This window comes from Antedon bifida, chromosome 2 (assembly GCF_963402885.1).
Source record: "Antedon bifida chromosome 2, ecAntBifi1.1, whole genome shotgun sequence".
Classification (NCBI taxonomy): Eukaryota; Metazoa; Echinodermata; class Crinoidea; order Comatulida; family Antedonidae; genus Antedon; species Antedon bifida.
The window spans coordinates 36,280,834-36,298,145 of NC_136227.1; the positions used below are offsets into that span (position 1 = coordinate 36,280,834).

General features: G+C 32.7%; 2 protein-coding genes across 3 annotated transcripts; both read right to left on the reverse strand.

Annotated features, from left to right (window-relative positions):
- Positions 1-734: 734 nt before the first annotated feature.
- On the reverse strand, positions 735-4,423 carry LOC144836297 (uncharacterized). Its single transcript, XM_078691557.1, has 2 exons — positions 4,384-4,423; positions 735-3,289 (listed from the first exon to the last, which is right to left on the reverse strand). Exon 2 carries the CDS (start codon positions 3,286-3,288, stop codon positions 2,242-2,244), a length of 1,047 nt encoding a protein of 348 aa, XP_078547683.1. The 5' UTR covers position 3,289; positions 4,384-4,423; the 3' UTR covers positions 735-2,241.
- A 3,641-nt stretch (positions 4,424-8,064) lies between these two features.
- On the reverse strand, positions 8,065-14,996 carry LOC144834943 (protein pelota homolog). 2 transcript variants are annotated; one of them, XM_078689941.1, is made up of 10 exons: positions 14,836-14,996; positions 13,684-13,927; positions 13,437-13,527; positions 12,487-12,711; positions 12,231-12,271; positions 11,282-11,402; positions 10,792-10,912; positions 10,251-10,322; positions 8,998-9,104; positions 8,065-8,651 (listed from the first exon to the last, which is right to left on the reverse strand). In XM_078689941.1, exons 1-10 carry the CDS (start codon positions 14,874-14,876, stop codon positions 8,560-8,562), a joined length of 1,155 nt encoding a protein of 384 aa, XP_078546067.1. In that variant the 5' UTR covers positions 14,877-14,996; the 3' UTR covers positions 8,065-8,559. The 2 variants fall into 2 exon arrangements, with proteins under 2 accessions (XP_078546067.1, XP_078546068.1); XM_078689942.1 differs by lacking the exon at positions 12,487-12,711.
- Positions 14,997-17,312: the final 2,316 nt, after the last annotated feature.

Sequence of the window (17,312 nt, forward strand, 5' to 3'; positions counted from 1 at the left end):
TCTTCAGGTAAAGCTTCAATAATGGGGCTATTCGATTCGATTCGATGTATAAATATCAACACCCCAAGACAGTGTAATAATGACCTTTCCAGACCGAAAACCATTCTGCCCGAAATTACGATACTCTCTCGATACAACTTCATATTTTATTAGTGGAAAATGCATTTTTATTTAACATCAATCTTATCAAGCCAGCCAAAGACTGAATACGTACATCAAAAGTACAAAGAACAGTGTAAACCTATAAACAATTATTTGCAATTAGCAATGTATAATAAATAAAATCAACCATGAAGTTGTAAAATAAGCATAGAAACATAACATTTATATCTAGCATTTTTAACATTATTATATTCAAACAACAGCATAGGACTCTGTTTTCAATTTAAATCGTTTGATTCGTGAGTCGAGGTAAAGAAAGTGCTTTACCATTTTTCTTTCAAAAGCATATAGCAAACAAGGCCAACAGCCACTGTAAGTCGCGTGCAGTTCAAAGAGTACAGAAAACGCGATAAAACGCAAAGTGATACCGGACCGACCGACCGACAGACCGACCGACATAGTGAACTATAGAGTCGCTTTCACGCGACTAAAAACAAAAGTAAATATAAAACCTAACTAGATAGAAAAACAGTTAATTTAAATATAGAATCATATACACATATACAGATACAAAATGTACATATTTGTAACAAAACATATTTTAAATTTAATACAGACCACATAAATAAATCGAGATAGAATTTTAGAAGGTAAGTTTGCGTTTGCGGGGTTTTACAAAATAATGCTAATACACGCGTCCACACAAATGGTGCACGTGTAATACGTATCAACAAACCTAACCCTATGAAGGTTTTAAACAATATACTGTACTTCAAAAAGTCACCCGAGTGCAGGTGTAATCACAACTCCCTGGTGTTAGGAAGTGTAGGGGTGGGTGAGTATTACGGAGATACTAGAGTAATGTGGGTAATGATCGGTATCAAAGTGATCAGAATTGTACTGGGAATGTTTTAAATAACATTTGAAACCCGTCCTTGGGCAGGTATACTTGCAAGTAATAATAAGGGGCTTTCAAAGTTAGGTCTATAAATTGAAAGCAATCGTCATGGATACTCGATTTGGCGTGTATCTTGCAGTTATGAAAGCATGTAATTCGAGACCACTCCAACAGCACCCCTGTACATAGTCATATAGCTTCACCCTGTCTTGCCCTTTTCACGTTTAAACTCCGCCTTCTAATTTAAATGTTAAAACCGAGCCTACTCAAGCGTGGGACAAAATGTTTTAAAAAACGTTTTGTCCCACGCTTGAGTAGGCTAGGCTAACAAAATTCATTTTGTCGCGACAAAATGAATTTTGTTGCAACAAAATGAATTTTGTCTACACAGAATGAATTTTGTCTACACAGAATACATTTTGTCTACACAGAATACATTTTGTCTACACAGAATAAATTTTGTCTACACAGAATGAATTTTGTCGTTACAGAATGAATTTTGTCGCCACAAAATGAATTTTGTCTACACAGAATTAATTTTGTCAACACAGAATTAATTTTGTCTACACAGAATGAATTTTGTTTACACAGAATTAATTTTGTCGAGACAAAATGAATTTTGTCCACACAGAATAAATTTTGTCAACACAAAATGAATTTTGTCAATACAAAATGAATTTTGTGTTGACAAAATGAATTTTGTATTGACAAAATGAATTTTGTATTGACAAAATTGTAATATTTCGACAAAATTAGCAATGTCCCAAACGGCGCCCCGTAGGCTATAGGCCCTTCAAGACCTTTGACAAGATGTCCTAAAATGTATACATTTTAAATTTCTGATACTTACAACTTACTATTGTATATTCAGAAATAGCCGCTCCATAATTTCTGTGCTTTTCTCCTTATATAACACTCTTATATAAAATTATTTACACCAACACATATCGTTGTTGTTGTTGAATATACTGAATCTAATTCATAAACTTACAATCCAATCTAAAGATTACATCCAAAAATATAAACTATGTTTAAAAACATTCTATTCTATTTTTACAGAGGAATTTTTTGCTATACAAATCCTTTATTTGCACATCTTAACCTGAATATTATCTTCAACATTAAAGAGTGAATTTGTCTATTGTCTTTGAATTGCCTATTTGAAAGAAAAATATTCAGCAATCCAGTTCATACCGTCATCTTACATAAATAAGCAGTATCTTCCTGTGAATTTGTACATATTAAGAAGCTGGTAAAAGAAGTAGGCCTCTTGTTCTGCGACATACACATTTTTTGCTTACTCCCAGATAGATAAAAAGTATAACTGAAGGTACCAAAATCGCTGGTATAATAATAATGGCATTCTTAAAATGAGGGTTTGTATGCGTATTTTCAAAATTAGAATATAAGGTAACGCTGTGGTCATCTATTCCAATTGTATTGAATGCGTGAAACTGCAACATTGTACCATTGTCATTTTCAGATAACTCTTCTATTCTTAAAATATATTGGTCTTGAAGTGTAGCTCTCTTGCAAATCGTAGTTTCTGGTAATTTATTATTCTTCCAACAATCCCAGATAATGTCTGCCATGGGATTAGATGTTAAATGTATCTGTATATCTAAATGGTATCCTATTTTGTATGTAAGTGCATTTGGCATACCCTGAAACCGTGGTGGATATCTAACATTTAATTGGCCTGTGATGCAAACTAAACTCTTTTGAAGAAGACTGTGGTATGCGGCAACATATATTTTTGTCATGTTACGTGTTACATATATTTCCACAGTTTGACTCTCAAATTGATTTTGCGGTTGGTTTGACAAATTCTCAACATGATATATGCTTTCTCCACTGTCTATCGTCCATATTGTAATATTCGCTGGAACATCACCAATAAATACGTTGTAAGTTAGAGTTACTGTGTCTCCTTCTTCAAGATCATTTTTCTCAATATCACATGATATCATTGGATTATCAGGCAAGTAATACACTTTGATATCCACTACACGAAATTGTATAGCAGGCCTTCTACTGGCAGTTTTCTGTTTGCACATGTAACGGCCTTCAACGAATGTGGTAACCATTTTGATAACCAGCTGATAACGCATATTCGAGTCATGCTCAATTCCAAATAAATCGTCTTCACTGTCACCGAGTAAAGTTTCCGAAGTGTCAGTGATAAAATACCATCTCGCATCTTCTTCTAGGTCTTCAACGTGACAATCCAACAAAACGTTCTCACTTCCAGAAAGCAATTCCAATGTCTCAGATGGAATGTTCGACATACTTGATGACATGCAACAAACAAAACAAATAAGTAAGTACAGTACCTCCATGATTAGGCCCTGTATGTAATTCCTCCATGAATGTATATTAAGAGTAGTAAGTAAGTAGAGTAGTACGTCAGATACAGTATAAAAATATCGGTGTGACGTCACAACGATAGATGGCGCACGTCACAACGATAGATCAGAGCCATATATAGAGAGAGTTACGCCATTGAATGGATTAGAAGCCGTGTTTGTGTCCAACTATTCCTATGTAGCGTATATGGAGTTGAGCCTTTTGTTTTGAAAATGTATAACGTTCAAAAGGCTTTAATTATCGAATTTAATATCAAAACAATCAATTTGATTAAAGGTTTTTGTTAAAATAATAAAAAAATTATAAAGTTACTGCGAACATGATTTAAAACAACAAAAATAGCAATTTCGGAACGGCTCTGGTTGTGCGCTCCATGCACGCTCTACGCGTGCGCGTTTAGTTTGTACAGCGATTCTCTATAGTAATGCATTGTTTTTACATTTTGTTGTTTAAAATCATGTTCGCAGTAACTTTATGATTGCGTTATTATCTTAACAAAAACCTTTAAACAAATTGATTGTTTTGATATTAAATTCGATATTTAAAGCCTTGTGAATGTTATACATTTTCGAAGCAAATGACTCGACTCCATACGCAACATAGGCATAGTTGGACACAAACATGGCCGGCGTGCACACCACGTGACTTTCTAAAATCCGTGAACGCAATGCCGTAACTCTCTCTATATATGGCTCTGCGATAGATCAGAGCCATATATATGGCTCTGCGATAGATGATGAGCCTGCGTGGTTGCTAGCCAACCAAAAAATGCTTTCAACGCAATGTTGTTACAGCCGGCCGAAGGCTAGCTGGATATGTCAAACTGAAATGTTATCGTCGTCTCCATGGAGAGGAGTGAACCATACCAACACAAGATAGTGGTTGCAATCGACCAATCAGATATGCCCTACGCAATACACACTACTATTCGCCTGTGTTGAGCCTATCTATCTGCGTGAGAACGTGTAAGCGTATAAACGCGAACGCATTCTATATATAACAAAATGCTAGATTACCATGAAATTATTCACACATAGCCCAATTCAGATCCTGCCGCTGCTCTTGCTAGAGTGAACAGGGGGAGGGAGTGAAAGAGTTAGAAGAAGTGAAATAAGCCGTGACGTATAAGTATTCAATCAGTCCTTTCGAACAGGAATATAATAACATCATTACAACATAATAATATAACTAACGAATACGTATAATATAATAATGTTGTATGTTATAAAGTAAGGTAAATGCGTTTAATATAATACAATTATATCATAATATAATGAATTTTATTAATAATATAATAGTAAATGTTCATAATATAATGCTAAAACCAAATAATATAATACAAAACGTCAATAATTTGTTACATTTTTCACATAATATATTAGAAATAGATATAATATAATGTATTCTGATACATTATTTTGTATAATATAATGCTAAAACCAAGTAATATAATGCAAAAGTATAATTCATTACAATACAATATATAATATAATAAAACATAATATAATAATATAATATTTTGAATACTTCAGACAGCTGAGGCTTGCCATAAATATTCATCAGATGGTTATTAAGTTTGCTCCTATGAAATTTATATCTTACTTTTTCTATTGATACTAAAAATCAGTCTTCGTTTTTTTTTAAAATGTTTTTACCTTACCATGTACAATGTACATTCTTTTGGATACTCAGCCCTATAAAAGCTCTTTTTGGATTTATTTTAGTATCCTCACAACATTGTAATTGGTTACATAACAAGGTTATCTTAAAGTTAAATGATGTATTATTATTATTATTATTAAATTATTAAATATCCACTACTATAATTTATATATATTTATATTTTAATTTGAAACGCTAAAGATGAGGAAATGTGAAAATGAGCGACTTTTTCTCATTCTCACAGATTTCCCCATCTTTATCGTTTCAAATTAACTAATTAATTCAATTTTAGTATATCACCGGGCGGTTTAGAATTTATTCTTTGCCTGTGATATTTCTATAGGCCTATATGTTATATATTTATTACATTAATTTATCATTCAGTTGTCATTCATTCAGTCATCAAGTTTCGTAATGGTATCGCTGCCTTTCTTGCCTAGGCCTAAAATTGTTTAGTTAGGCTTTTTTCGAGCCTTATTAAAGCTACCGAGAATCTGAAATTTTAACTTATTACTAATCTATTAGTTTAGTTATTTTAAAATAGTTTTTCATTATGTGTAATGTACTTTAGGCCTATATATACATTTTTATAAAGATCAAAGCAAACTTACATTTACATTATTTACAAATTTAGGCCTACTAAACTTAGAAGTTTCAGCAGGTCTCGATAATATATATTTTTCTTCAAATATTTTTTTAATCCGGGTTTACATATTGATAGCCGGTAGCACAATGTTACCGTAGTCGCTCTTTTAACTGTGCGTTCAGGTTTAATGTATAGAATTAAAATCATACTTAGAATTTTGTCAATTGGTTTGTAGGTTTGAAATCATATCTTTCTGTTCTTTTACCATTGCTGTCAATGAAACGATATTACTAGCCATGTCTGATATCAATTGCTGCTGATCCGAACTGGTTTGAAGTATAGTTTCAACAGTACCCGGCATATTCTTGCAATATGGACACATCCACACTTTGGGTGTCGTAGTTGACTTTATTTTGAGACAAAGTCTATGATATTGTTTTTGGCAAAGTGAGCATTCCAGCTGACTCTCCTTCATCATAACATGATTAAACTTACATTGTTTGATGCAACTAATTATATCAGTTGTATTTACTATTCTTGTGCTTTTATTTTGTGTCGTCGTACTACCAGTTGCTGTAGAATGTCCGTCTATTACCTCGGTGTATTCAACTCTTTCAGTTGCTGTAGAATGTTCGTCTATTACCTCTGTGTATTCAACTCTTTCAGTTGCTGTAGAATGTTCGTCTATTACCTCTGTGTATTCAACTCTTTCAGTTGCTGTAGAATGTTCGTCTATTACCTCTGTGTATTCAACTCTTTCAGTTGCTGTAGAATGTTCGTCTATTACCTCTGTGTATTCAACTCTTTCAGTTGCTGTAGAATGTTCGTCTATTACCTCTGTGTATTCAACTCTTTCAGTTGCTGTAGAATGTTCGTCTATTACCTCTGTGTATTCAACTCTTTCAGTTGCTGTAGAATGTTCGTCTATTACCTCTGTGTATTCAACTCTTTCAATTGTTCGTGTCACTCTGGCGTTATGTTCAATTCTTGGATGGTCAATTTCAATGTAATTTTCAATCCTTTCATTGTCTGCTTCATCAGGATCTATATTGGGCAGATCCAGTACATTTGATCTACCTCTATGTTCACTGACCTCTTTTGACACTGAAGCATAGTCACTGTTTATTTCATACAGTTTTGTTTCGTAGATATGTTGTGTCGATGAGTTTGGTATTGATGAACCTGCAGTTATGACATTATGACGATTCATAAGTTGTCTTTTCTTTCGAATTTTTATTATTACAACAATAATAATAATGACACTGACCCCAACTAATGTAGCACTTATTGTTAACGGAAGAAGGTAATCATTTTCAATAGTACTATCATAATCATTATGATCATTTTTATCAGTTTCATAATCAATGTCATCTATCTTGAATGTTGTTGAAGATGTTTTGCGATCCCAAGCCAATGTTAATGATCGGTTGGTAGTACCAAAATAATTATGAGCCGAAAAAACAATGTCTGTCTTGTTTGTAATATTATAAATATTACATGTATAAGTATATAAGTATTTAGACCTGCCAGATAATATACAGACGATAAAGTTACCTCCATTCCTTGACCAAGTTACAATGGCTTCAGAATTGGATGTGATATTCACTGTTATTGTCGCGTTACTTGGGTCATTTATTGAGTCAGCAATTGAGTAGGTAACATCCGTTGAAAGAACTCTTGGTGAGTAACTAACATTAAATGGACCACTGGTACAGTTTGTTGTTGTATTTGGAGTTTCAAATTTAGCTTCACAGTAAATCGTTGCTTTGTCCAAATCTGAAGTCACATTAAGTTGCACATTGATGATCTGCTTCTGATCGGGATTGCTGTTGTTGAAAATCTTGTTCTCAAGTTTTTCTCTTTTGCCTGGGTAAGTAAGTCCTATTTCTAACGAATTAGGGGGATTTGAAAATTGTTCATACAAACAACTATACTCAATCATTTCATCTTCTTTAACATCGTAAGTATTTTGTATACATGTGGGAGAAGTTGGTTGTTTGTACACAGAAACATCAGCTGTTTGACTTTCCAGACATTGAGGTTTGGAAGCACATGCTTTACATGTGTATGATCCTGTGTGGTGTGTATCGGCTTGTTCAATTATCAGTTTATGCGTGTTACTTGTAAAGTTGCACTCGACAGTCCAAAGACCCTTGTAAACTATTACTGTTGAATTTCTACTCACTTCAGTATTATACTTGTACCATGATAAAGTGTAATAAACTGCCTTGCTAAGATCCACTTCACACGTCAAAGTCACAGCATCACCTTTAATAACATTGTTCTTTAAAGGCGTTAGAGTAATAGTACTTGTTTTACCAATATCTGCACATGATAAACTTATTAACACGAATAAAATAAACTGAAGCTTAACCTCCACCTCCATTGTTTGAAAGCTTGTGTGAAATGAATTCATTATACTTTGATTGTTTCATTCTTTTATTACTCTTATTAAATTGTACTTTCCAAACATTTGTTTCATTTTCTAAACTAAGCAGTATTTGAATGATTGACTGATTATATTTTATTGAGCAACTAAGTAGGTACATCCATATAAAGGAAGAAGGCCTAGTTGATTTGGTCAGAATATCTATTTTTGCATCTAACGAAACTGTTCTTTACCATTTTGTGAATTGTGAATTCCAATGAGTGAGTGTGCATATCTTTCGAGTTGAGGATTACTGGTGTACTAGTATACACACAGCCACTTTACAGTATGCCTTCTAGTTTTGTAATATAATTTGTACTGGCATTTAATTTGTTGTCTGCTATGTACAATAAATAAACATAATAAGTTCAATACTTATTTGTAGTAGTTGGTCTATATTCCATACATAGACAAGTACAATAATTGTATTGCTAGTGTGTTCCAGTGCAAATTATGTGCTTTTAGAGTTCTATATTCTTAATGGCATATCATTTTTAGTTCCACAACCTTTGACATTTAATCCTCATCTGAGCTTGAACCAATCTCATCCTCAATATCAGGCATTGGAAATCTTAAAATGGCTGCCACTCCACTCAACAAATCCAATTCTATTGAGAACAATGCCATATTGGAATAAATGGTGTTATAAATTAATATAATAATTAAAATAATATTGAGAAGAGTTAGGGCAAAAAAAACATCTAAATATTGAGAAGATTGTAAAGAAAATAAATATCTGTAAATTGTAAGTCAACACTAACAACTTTTAAAATAAAATTCAGTATTCAATTTTCCTTTAGAACCAATAGATTAGAGTTCTGGCGCCCTCTATTTCACATTATTTTTCTGTCTCTCTGGAACAAAATGTATTTTTCAGTTTGTTTGTACAGCGCATAGAGGTCTCATGACATTAAGCGCTATATATAAATCTAGGACATTATTATCATTACTTACGTTCCCCCGATACATGCTGACTTGAGAATATTCGTACCTCTCCTCCGCCATCCCTCACTTCCTCCACCAGACCGACATATCGTTTCCTTTGAGTAATATCTGATGACCTATAACATTTATTTTTAGTGTTTAAAATCTTACTCCATGAATCACATTCTGTTACTTGTTAATGTAAAGTACATTTTGAACCATATTTCTACTGTTTTTAAAAATACTATGTGATGGTTTTTACTAAAAAGATAAATAAAAAAGTATTGATTTAAAAAAAGCAAGAACATTGCATGCTAAATTGTTTTGATATCCTTTGATATATATATGTACTATCGATGTTATTCACGATGTTTCATATATTAACTTTTGATTTCATATTTCAATTTCGAAATGACTCGGTATTGTCACGCAATGCCAAGTCTTCAATTCAACACAGCAAGTTCAGTTAACAAACTTGACTGATACACCGTACCACAGTAATAGCTTTTTAGTCGCGTGGAAGCGACTCTATAGTTCACTATGTCGGTCGGTTGGTCTGTCTGTCTGTCTGTATCACTATGCGTTTTATCGCTTTCTGACCTTATCTTGATATCAGTTTAATCTAGCTAAGTCAATTTTTCACAGAATATTCCTTATGGCCAGGAATCGATGTGGTTATGTTTTCACGGTGCGCAATAAAAAATTACGCGGTCTACGCACGATTTAACGAAATCACGTTTGTAATCATATCTTCACAACCATGAATCACAATTAAATAAAATTTGGTACTCATAAATTTCAGGGCATAAATCATCATATGGCAATACAATTACGTGCGTAGCGCATGTAACGCATGCGTACGCGCGCTTAAAATTTTCAAAATTTATTTTCGATGAAATAAGAGTACGTTTCAGGCAATTTTAAGCGTTTACAAAATTGCCATGAGTGCGCAGATTTTTGCGCGCGCACGGCGCGTTAAATGTTATTGCGCACTCTTTTTGCCCGATTTCTGTTTTCTTGACTTACTTTTCAACTCGAAATTACGTTATACGAGCACGTCAAAAGTGTAAATTAAAAAAATATAAATGTTTTTAAACATTTCAACATTTTTAAACATGTTCAGTAATTTCGGTCAGTATAGTTCACTATGTCGGTCGGTCTGTCTGTCTGTCGGTCCGGTATCACTATGCATTGTAGCACGCGACTTAATGGCTGTTGGCCTTGTTGTATAATACCCTGGTATTATTAATATTAAAATATAGAAATGTATAATAAAAGGTAACCTGAAAAGAGTGTCACTAATCAGTAATGTCTCTATTGCTGATGCCTCATTTGCCTTTTCAACATGTTTTACCCTAAAAGATAAAACAAATCATTATGATTTTATCTGATCTCCATCCTCCATATTTACACAAGTCTATTAATTTTCAATGGTAGTACACTTTTATTATCATTCAATTTTTAGAAACTGTGTTGATATTAACAATTATTTTAAGCTGAATATAAAAATATGGAATAATAAAACATTAGTCACTGACGGCATGTTTGGAGAACAGACAGTTCTAATTGATACAGTAGGTTCAATTTAATTATTAGCTTGGTCAGTTTGGAGTTGATATGTCTTAACTAGGAATTGAATTGAACTAATAACCATGGGTCCTTAGGTTGTGGAACATACCATATAAAGCCCTATCTTATTCTGTATTTAACATGGTATAAAACATACCCATATAAAGCTCTATCTTGTTCTGTATTTACCATTGTATAAAACATACCCATATAAAGCTCTATCTTGTTCTGTATTTAACATGGTATAAAACATACCCATATAAAGCTCTATCTTGTTCTGTATTTAACATTGTATAAAACTGTTCCAGCGCTTTCACCTCTCCTGCTGCCTTTGTATCAGCCAATCGGGTCGATAGATCTGGGTCTGATAACACTTCTGTAAAAGGAACAAATAGCAGGAAATATTTAGTATTGTGTATTATATTTGTACTTGTCAATAATAGTTTGTAAAGAGGGATTATTTCTTTTTGCTTACACGGGCTATTAACCACCATAATATGCTAAAAATAAATACATAAAAGCAGTGCTTTAAAGTAAATATTATTAACAGAGACCTTGCATCATGCATTCATTTAAACAAATACAACAGGTATTCGATCTATACTTTTAGTTATAGTGAGTTTGCAATAAAGAAAAAAAAATGGCGCTTTAGCATTAACATTTAGACTCATGATATTTTTGTTGTGGGATTTTAATTGAAGTGGTGTTACTAGCCCTGAGTTGATTCTGTTTTAGTTCAATATACCTTTTAGTGCGTGTTTATGTCCAGATGATGAATGTACCTGAATAAACTTGTGTCTGTTTTCTAATAATATTTTCAAATCTAGTTTCACAGCTTGTTGAAATAAATATTCACAGAACTGATCCTGCAATAATACAAATTATATTATTATTAATTAACTTTGATTTGTGAATATAGTAATTAATACTTTACACTTTACAGCTATCTAAAATAAAAATGGACTCATCTCACAAACATTCTCATTTGGTATGTGAGCATGGGAGTGTCACCTAAAAGTACTCAAATACCACTGTTGAAGTACAGTAGAACTCAATTAAAAAACCCACACAGGTACCAAACAAACGTAACTATTGTACGCTAAACTATCAATCTGAGTTTATGTTTGAAATGTCGATACTGTACTATCCCAACTGAATAAACCTTTACATTCATTAGGATTACCCTTTTTAACTTCCTCATTGCGAATGAATACTGGTATCTTTTTTGCCATGCATAAGAGTTACTAAAAGTGGGTTTCAGACAATAAGAGACAAAGTACAGTATGACACTGGTACAGTAAATTAAAATCTTGCATCATGTACATTTTAGGTCAACAAACTTTACAAAAACTCCCAGGTTAGTACCATTACTTACCATAACAGTATCAGGAAGCAATTAGTAAATATTGAAAGAGTAAATTTGTAGGGAAGTTTTTTGTTTTTTTTCATTGTATTGGTTTGTTTTTATTACCAACATTCAGTTTCAATTCAATGCAAATTAGTATAGTACAGTACTTCAAACAAGCAAAGCAAACAGTTTTTGTTTTCATTGCTACTTCACTTTTCTAATTTTAGAAACCGGAATAATTAAATGAGTTCCTATTATCAAGACATATTGGAATAATAGCTAATTATGTATAAGACAGTTTACAGAAAAACAATTTTGATTGAAAATGTACGTTAATAATGTTTACCTTAACAAATCCTGGGCTTGCTACAATGACACACTTCACAACTAGTAAATAAATAAGAAAGAAGTGCAGTGGGGTGGGTTAGTTATTGAGAGCAACCTTATCATTTTTCACTCATTTTTAGCCAGCTGCCCTAAATAATAAAAGTTAGGTGGTGGAGGTGTTGTTGTAAATCCAAATACTGTAGAAGAATAAACTAATTTATCCGTCGATTAACTAACTAACCCTATTGAAGCAGGCAAAATGTGGAAAAACTAACTTTCAAAATTAATATGCCTCTGCACAGCTTGTAGAACAGAATCGTAAAACTTAAGCAACGCTTTATCGTGTTGCTGACAGAACCCTTTGCGTTTACGTGGAATATTCTGTTCCAGCTTGGCACGTATGACTGTCATACTAGACGTCACAAGACAAACGTGTGCTAGACCTTCTTGAAGGATTACAGCTGCTACATCCGCTGATTGCGCAACATCGCACGCCATCTCTGTATGATTGAAAGGTAAATATAATAGCAAATAATAGTGTTACTGTAAATAAGACTTTGCCAAAAATTTTACAATTAAACTGTAAGTAGAATGGACAGTAAACACATCAGCATGTATTGTTTGTGTTTGTATAAATACAGTGTAAATATATTCAGAGATTACTCAGACACAGTATCATGTATACTACAATTACATTATTAAAGAAAAACAGAAAAAGTGTGAAAGAGTATGAGGTATTCTAAACTAAATTCTGTATATGAAAAATGTGTTTTTTGTTTGTTAAGTTTATTGAAGTAGATACAAATTGCATATAAAACTAAAAGAAAAGAATAATTCAGTTTTAGTTTAACAAATTTATAGTTTCATTTTTACAGTCAAATTATATTGGCTAAAAATCTAAAAGTTTATATAAAAAATAGATTTCTTAATTCCAATTATGAATTATGCAATAAAACGTGATAAATAATAACTGAATTTCAAGGACAATACATTTGAAAGTGAAATTGTAGGATCACAAGACAAGCATGTAAATATATCAAATGGTTTCAGTATCCTTTGAATTGAAAGTGTCTCGCGCAATCAATTGTTATCTTTGTTAAAAAATCATATTTGTTATTTGTTATTTGTTATATTATCAGTTGAACACTGTTATATCAAACATAGAAAATAAAAGAAGTTGTTATTTGTATTGTCATATTAAAATTTACTATTTTACGTTACTAACCAATTCTTTCTAGTGCTATGATATCCCAGCATTCTTTGGCAAGTGTGAATTTTCGGTTTAGTTCCAAATCTAATGTGTGATAAGCTCCCATCTGCAAGCGTGAGTGAAAAAAACAGAAGGTGAATTATATCATGCCTTCTGAAATAAGAAATTTCATGATTTAAGACACTGTATACAATCCTTCACTTCTGTCCCATTTTGTATTCAAATCTTCAATTCTCACTCTAGTTTCACATTTAGTAATTACCTTGACATACTGGTTTTCTTGTATATTTCTGCCTTTAACTCTTAACATACAGCCTTGGGTATCAAAGTCTATATCTTCAATTGAAATGGTCAAAGTGGTACGAACACGGCTACTACTGCTACTCCCTGTTGCTGATTCCGTAGTGACCTTTCGTACCGTTGTTGACCTCAAACTGTCTCCGACACCAATAAGGTTGTATGCGTGCCACATATCCTCAGCTTCAACTGGTATTAAGGTCACCTGACTGACAAAAGAAAAATACTGTTTATTAAAAATTGAAAGGACATGTCAATAAAGAATTGCTATTTTTTATTCACATATACTATAAATAATATAAAAAAATTACGAAAAGCAGACATACAGTAAGTCGGAAAATATTGGAGGGACAAATTGAATGTGGGTAAAATAAAAGCTGACTTATATTATGGTTGTGAGAATGTTAACAAAAATGATATTAAAGGCCTATAGTATACAATCACTATGTATTCAATTCATAAAATATTCAAATAATAGGCCTAATTCTCACAGATTTTGTTTCAAAATTAATTAATGAATCAATTAATTCAGTATATATCACCAGGCAGTTTAGAATTTCCTCTTTTCCTTTTTGATTTGCAACGACCGCAGGATGTTATGTGCAAGTGCAAAGTATTTCAGTATTTGATAAACAAAAGTTTGATAACAACCTAGTCCTAACTGTACTATGATATCCTACATTTATAAATAATGCAAGTAATAATATTATTTATTAATAACAATAAAAGATATTAATTATTATTATTAATTACAGTGTGTAGGCCTAGTAGTAGTAGGCCTACTAGGGGCTACTTATTATAAAATAAACATATTTATTTTAATTAATATTAAAATTATTTAGCCTATAGCCTATTTGTTTATTTTTTTTGCAACTTTTTTTTGTTTGCAATTTCATAAAATCCTTGTGCGATTTCAAATTGCACAAAGAAAGTCCAACACAACCTAGGCCTACTACTGCCTAGTACTAGTAGTAAGTAGGAGGCCGGACGGACGGTTAGGCCTACACCACCAGTAGTAATAAATAAGTATTGCCAAGGAAGGAAGGTTAGCCTGTAGGGAGCCATCCAACTGACTAGCCTAGGCCATAGGCAGGTTTTTGTTTTTATTAGAACTCACCCTGATCCATCTTTTTCTACTTCTTTACTCACAAGTTTCATTTTTTGGTAGGCCTGGGGTTTTATTTCTGTTAGAGAGGCCCACAAACACGTCACTAGCCTAGGGCCTAATATTTAAGATAGGTCACTCTCTGACATCTTTACAGAAACATTTGTTACGGAAGTACGTAATCACTACGTAATAATATTGAGCCTATGCCCTCACACACGGGCGTTGTGTAATTTTTCTACAAATCTGGTAGTTTTAAACAAACAATTAATTTAGTCTTAAAGATGTATTGTCCTCCAAAAACATAAAAAATGAAGATTAATTAATTCAGACGTTGGATAGGTTATTTTGTAGTTTTAATAAAGTTAATCACTTCCGTAGAAAAAAAACCGAAAAAATATAATGTTTTCACTTATAAAATAACATTATAAATGGTTAATTTCAACCAAAAAAGATGTATTGTCCTCCAAAAACATGAAAAATGAAGATTAATTAAATCAGACTTTGAATAGGTTATTTTGTTGTTTTAATAAAGTTAATCACTTCCGTAGGCAAAAAAACAGAAAAAACATAATGTTTTCACTTATAAAATAACATTATAAATGGTTAATTTCAACCAATTAAATCCTATCCCTCCCTACGTTATAATTTGCAGTTTTTTGGCGATAACTTTTGAAATCTATGAAATAGGCCTATAAAAAAGATCGCTTATGTAAATAACTGTACGAGTGAGTGGGTATGCGATAAACTTAGTGGGACAGAGTGCCCTCGGGTTCCTTTGTAAAACATACGTCAAGAAATGGTAAACTGTGGTCGTTTTCCTCTTCCATGGTGAATGCAATATTACGATGTTGAGGTGTATTAGAAAACTATCTAAGTCCACCTTATTGTGCTGCCAGATGATAAAAGTGTCATCTACATATCGAAGTAATATATTTATATTAGCGTAATATAATATTTACTACGTGATGATGCATATACTATATACATCGACCATTTATAATTATACCAGGCATGGACATTAATGTCGACAAAGCGCAAGTAATTTAACATATTTAATTTTCACCAATCACAAGCAGTTCGATCCGTCACTTGTGGCCATGTCAAATTACTTCCGTTGCGTGTTTTTGTGTGAACTCTAATATAATAGGGAGGTTTCGCAACCTTACGAATACGATAACGAAAACGGATACGTCATACATTTGTGAAATTTTTGAGCTGATCCCCATTTCATATTCGTAAAGCGTATTCGTGTTGACGAATATCACCAGTCATATTCGTAACTACAAAACGAGTATAGTTTTTGATCTATTTTGCACATTTTGCATTTGAATTAGGAATGATTCATGATTATAATATAATTATAGATTTATTGAAAGTAATTTACTAAAGTAATTTACTAAAATGCCAGGTCAATTTAGATAAATAGCAGTTTTTAAAGTCCTCACTCGCTTTGATGTTACGCTAGGCCTAGGCAGCCAAGCACCAAGCAACACGTACCTGCGCTTCGCTCAAATTTACCGCAGTCATATTTTGGACGCGCCTCAATATTTCGTTGCCATGCGAAACTGATTTTTTTATGGCTTACGAAAACGAATACGTGTGCGTGACGTATCCGTTTTCGTTATCGTATTCGTAAGATTGCGAAACCTCTCTAATGATGAAGAAAAGAATAAATCAACTATACACTGAGACTGCAGCGTCAATAAACAAACGATTTTTAAAACAAAATCGTTGGAAATTCCAAAACCACAAACATATTAGGGCTAAACAGACTGGATATAGGCCTATAAAGATGAAGTTATGGTATAACTCTGGTTGAAACATTCTAGAATATCCAAATCCATTAATAACAATCATTTGTAGGCCTATAGCGCATATATTATACCATGGTGTTAAAGGCATGTAAAATCGATTCTTTCAACCATAAGAATTAAATTGTATTTCAATAGAAATATTTATTTAGGGCCATGACGGATGAATTTGACTCACTTGTGCGTGCAATCGATGAATGTGTCATTGTTCGTTTATGGGAGAGTAAGCCTACGCATGTTCCAATTTCCAACAATCATAATTGTGTGTGAACAATCGATTGTTGTGTCTCCATGTCGTCAACAAATACGTACACGAATAACACCGACAAAAGTATTACTCATACGACACTAACATCATTTTATATAACTCATTTATTTGTAACAATAATCTAATAAGGAATATAATATAATAATAATCATTTGGATGAACATTTTATATCATGGGCAATCAACCACGTGAGACGTGCATCCATGAAAGAAATGGAATTTGCAGAACAACATGCAAACCAAAAAATAGCATGATAAAACGTATACTCTCCCAAACAGACCCATCTCCCCCCCCCCCCCCACACCCACTTTTCTTCCATCTAATAATATTCTTATCCGTCTGCCTCGAAGCCGTACTAAACGCTATAATAAATCATTTGTCCCACAGTCTATTGTCACCTATAACAA